We start from the raw sequence: 5,000 nt of genomic DNA on the forward strand, positions 1-5,000 counted from the left end.
GTATTCTCCAGACCCGATACGGACGCGCACACACTCTCTCACGCACATCCCACCAACACACGAGTACAGCACGTTCTCTCGGGAGGCCCACGTCGTAGCCAGCGGTGTCTGGAGGCGAGTCCTCCAGCCTCACAGCGCTAATCATCTCCGCCTGGACGCCTCTCAGCCCACAGCACCTAATTCGTCTGTTACAAGAGCAGCACTGACCGCTGCTGCATTAACGTAACATGGATCTCCATGTTGGGAGGAGGCTGAAGCCAGAGGGAAGTCTTCCAATGTCATGTTTCTTTTAGAAAAAAAAGGTCCCTGTCAGCAGTTGTAGACTGTGAAACAAACAAATGTTTAAACATGGCGGACTGTCTGTATGTGGTGTAGGAACTTTTTTAACGATTAGAAAATGCATTTTCTTTCCCTGTAGGCAACATACCGCATGTGTGATCTGTAACAAAAATGGAAAATGCCCTATACAACAAAGTAGAAATGAGTGTTAGATGAAAGTAGGATTTGTGTATAAAATAGTGTCGTGTTAGAGCATGTGCTTGTGTATTGGAGGCCTGGAATACAGATGTGTGAGTGTGTGTGTGTGTGTGTGTATTTGTGTGTGTGTGTGTGTATGTTTGTTATAACGTGGGGTGGGTGTGTGTGTGCATGTACCATAGGTGGGTGTGCCCTCACGGCGTGAGGGCGGGGCTCCGCGGCCAGGGTCATACTCGTAGCAGTAGAGCACGGCCTCCTCCTCCATGAGAGGGAAGCGCCGTCTGTACTCCTGATCCAGGAAGGAGTTGGGTGACTCAGAGCCCTTAGCCGCAGAGACTCCTCCCTGCCCTCGCTCCTCACCGAGAATGTTGCCCTGGTCATCCCTACACACAGGCCGTAAACACTCAGCAGGCACTTAATGGGCTGCCTAGCGTCGCTGCTCACACCCGGCCCGTGCAGGCCACCGGCCATAGACTGAACTGTATGCACGTGAGAGTACACGGGGACTGCTTGAGTCGTGTACTGTAACCTAGCGAGAATGCAAGCGAGCACAAGGTCATTGCTAAAAGATAAACAACGGCAAGCAGTGGAGTCACCCTGAGTGAAAGGAGCACCTGCGTTTACCTGGGCGCGTAGGGCTCAGCAGGAGGAGGCGGTATATAAAGGTCATGGAGGGCGGAGCTGTCCCTCTTGGAGGGTGTGCTGATGGTGCTTGTGGGTGTGGCCGAGCTGCTGGTGGGGCTTTTGGGAGCGACCGGCTGCAAGGAGGACAGACAGGAGCAATCGATGGCGGATCAGAGGTCATATCGATCCTACACAACTTACACATCCGTTAAATCAGCAAGCCGTCAAAGAATGGGGGTGTGTCTGGCTTCCAGAGACAGAAGGTGGGTTTAACAGGCCTTGGAGCTCAGAGAGAGGCTGGAGAGCTGGATATGGTGGATCGCACCACTGTCTACTTGCTTTCTGCTCCACCAGTGTCGGGGTCACTGAGCCTGACACGATGTATGAGCCAGACAGAAGTACCCCCGCCTCTCCAAATAATGTACTGCCTTTGAATAATCTGATTAGGGTCTCTGGTCAGTTGGTAGCAGGTCTGCAAGGTAATGTAACACAGTGCATGACAGGTTTGAACTTTTTAAAATATAGTAAGATGATATTAATATATAGTTAGAAAAAGAACTCATCAAGTACCATATACGGCGCTCAACTTGTAATCGGTACATGCAGCTAAACGTAGCAAAATGTAGCTACATGCATATTTAAATAAATACATTATATCAAACTTTATGAAATTAATCTTTCATTATGAGCATGGTGTAAACTCAGTACTGCTATCTAGCCAGCATCTCTGATATCTGAATCGAAACGATCGAAAATGGTATCTGATACTGATGGTTTCTGTATACATCCAGTTAAAATGTATTGATATGGCATGATCCCATATGCAGGTCTGACAAACACAAATGCACACAGATACACATGCAAATAAACACTCACACGCACACACAGCTGCTAGGAAGCACACAGTGGAAGGCGATTAGGGTATGAGTTAAGGGCAGAGGGTGGGTGTGAAATCCTCCAATTAAAAACAAAAGCTGATTAAAGCCAGTCTTTCTGTTAGAAAACACACACACTCACACACACATACACACACACACACACATACACACACACACACACACACACACACACACACACACAACTTTTGTATTGGCTTGTGTTTTATACTGGCTGAAAAATGCTATGGACGCGCACATCACCATAATCTTAACATCACCACGATCTTAACCTCAGAAACCAAACGGAAATTTATTATTATTTTTATTTTGTAAAGAGAATTTTTCTTCACACAGAGCAGCCAAATGTCTGCGTTCTCCAAAGAATTTTCATTTCTCTATCAGTGTGGGGACACATCGAGAATGCACACCTCCCCCCCTTCCACACACACACACACACACACACACCCAAACACCTTCAACTCAAGTCTAAAAACCCCTCTTCATTCTCTATCGCACAGCCCCAAGCCGTCACCACATGCAGCCAGAGCCCCTCCCTGGGCGGTACGCCCCGCGGGGCTAGTCCTAGAGCCAGGCAGGTGCAGAGCAGAGCCGTGCGGCAGTCAGCGCTGAGGCGGGGAGCTAGCACGTCACCGAGGGGGAACCCTGCCTGGGGCTGGAGGCAGACTGTAGCCTGGGAGGTGGGGTAGGTGGTAGAGGAGTGGGGTGTGGGGCATGGGGAGGAGCTTCCTACCTGAAGGGCCAGGGGCTTCCACCTCATGTTCTTTAGCAGCGCTGGAGCGGACGTGAGCGTGCTCTGGGGACGCTTTTTCAATGTCAGTGTCACCCCTCCAGGGTCCCCACGCAGAGAGTTTACCAAGTTTTTCAACTGCCAGCCCACCTACAGTGACAAACACAGGGTCAACAGGAACAAACACAAACACACAGACACACACCCAACGCTAAACGTCAACTGCCGGATGACAGAATACACGCTTGTTGTCTCTTTATGTGTAAGGCTGGTGAGTATAGAGAGATCAAAGTGAATGTGCATTTGGCAGGTGCGCTTTCATGAATGGGGCCTTGTTCACGAAAACCTTTATACTTTGAGCACAGCCCAGGTTTGGAACTGACTGGGCAGGGGCTTTCTAACTATCCACACACTGATTACAAAGATGAAATCGTGCACGATAACCACATGCTGCTGCCTTTAACTCTGATCCAGAACACTGCACGTCAGCTGAACATGCAGTTAATACTGCTCAACACTCATCTAGCTGCTAAATGATTAGAAAACCGTGATAATATAAAAACCTTAAGGAGAAGAAATCAATGTAGCCACAAGTCTATGAGAAATAGGGCTGTTTGCACACACACGCACGCACACGTGCACACACACATTTTTGAATGACCTGCATTTCTTCGTGAATGTCTCCTAAAATACACACATCATAAATTCCTGACTCAACCTTCTTGGCGGGGTGAGGTGCTAGGGGAGGAGTTTGAGGGTGCCGTGCAGTACTTTCACTGTTCCTAGAATTGCACTCTTCTAGACTTATGATGTAATTCCTGGGATCTGTTGGAGCCACTCCTCCAGCTTAGAGGTCACAGCCCCAAGTGCCCCTATCACCACTGGGACAACCCTGGTTAGCCTTCCACATTCTCTCTGTCAGGTGCATCACCTGGGCCTGTCATATCCATTACCCCTGCTGTTTTCAGCAACTTATCTTGTTTCTGATTGGTCCATCATTACTTGCTTGTCCGTCTGGAACTGGAGATCCAATAAGATGGGAGCTGTGTTGTTTTCTACCACTTTCTGCGGTTCCTTCTGTTCGGACCTGGGCGTGTCCAGCTCATACGCCCTGCACATTTTCCTGTACATGATGCCACTTGGTTGTGATTCTCAGTTATGCCTCCCTCGGCAGCATATAAAACTAAATCGAATTCTGTTGCAATGTACACGCAATATGGTGCAATGTGTTATATGATGAACAAGCTTTTTTGGAAGATCTTAGAAGAACAGTTATTAAAAAAACAAAACTGGTCGGGTTCTAAATACGATTTCTAAACATAGGCCTCTGCCAGTCCAGTCAGGCGGAGAGTTTAGTTTGTACTTGGACAGGAAGCGGGCATCACTGCTACTCTGCCTAAGAGTCCTGCCGGGAATCCGCAGACAAGCGATCGAGCTCCCTAGGATGGCAGCTGGAGGACTGCAGCCATGTTTATGAGTCTGTCGTAAGAACAACACTCCCCAAGAGTGCCAATCGCTTCTAGGCTTCCATGGAGGAAAGTGCAGCATACAAAACCCCTGCATACCGTCAAACATCCTAATGTCAGCTTTGATGTGTGATGGAGGCTAATATAATGTGAGTTATCTCTGGCGCCTCGGCGCCTGCATGGCTTGAACTCTTCCAGAGATCAATGAATCAAAAGCTGTATGAAGTAATTCTCCAGCAGAATATCAGAGCGTCTGTCTGCGATATAAAACCCAGAAGATTTTGGATCGAACAGCGCAGCAATAATGCAGAACTCCTGTGCAGGTTATTGATAAATGAGGGTTCACATACTTTTTTCCCAAAAAAACTTGATCGATCCCTACTAGGGAAAAAAAACCAAAATGATATGGCACTGTAAAGTGTTGTGTTCATTTGTTAAGTGTTGTGTTCATTTGTATTTAATGATCAATATGACCTAAATGAAAAAGCCTTCATTTGCTAAAAACAGCAGACGTCCACAACTGCACCCGGACAGTTTTCCCCAAAACCTACACAAACATGCAACTGTAACAATGACTGGCAACACACACACACGCACACAGGGACGCACTGAGATGGGCTGGGCCTGGACATTCGGATGCTTTTCTCAACATTCCCATTAAGGGTGCTGCACAAACAGCAGAACTTCCAAGACAGGAGTAGCTTAACTCTTTCTCCTCAACCCCTCTGCCCGCCATTCCTGTAAGCCCTCCAAGCTGTTATTACCTTGGCTAATAGTTCTTCATGGGGTGTGTTTGTGTTGTGTTGG

At 47.9% G+C, this 5,000-nt stretch overlaps 1 protein-coding gene across 4 annotated transcripts in view; it reads right to left on the minus strand.

Moving 5' to 3' along the window:
* The window catches only part of cnksr2a (connector enhancer of kinase suppressor of Ras 2a), a 214,562-nt gene that overhangs the window by 175,640 nt on the left and 33,922 nt on the right, over positions 1-5,000 (minus strand). For 2 of the 4 annotated variants that reach the window (XM_035526032.2, XM_035526031.2), the window contains exons 9-11: positions 2,731-2,877; positions 1,102-1,235; positions 655-860 (exon numbers count right to left, since the gene is read on the minus strand). In XM_035526032.2, coding sequence (XP_035381925.1) covers positions 655-860; positions 1,102-1,235; positions 2,731-2,877 — 487 coding nt within the window. The remainder of the gene's footprint in view (positions 1-654; positions 861-1,101; positions 1,236-2,730; positions 2,878-5,000) is intronic. The other 2 variants (XM_035526035.2, XM_035526034.2) reach the window with 1 other exon arrangement.

Source organism: Electrophorus electricus, chromosome 1 (genome assembly GCF_041902795.1).
Source record: "Electrophorus electricus isolate QZ-2024a chromosome 1, ASM4190279v1, whole genome shotgun sequence".
In the NCBI taxonomy this organism is placed as follows: domain Eukaryota; kingdom Metazoa; phylum Chordata; class Actinopteri; order Gymnotiformes; family Gymnotidae; genus Electrophorus; species Electrophorus electricus.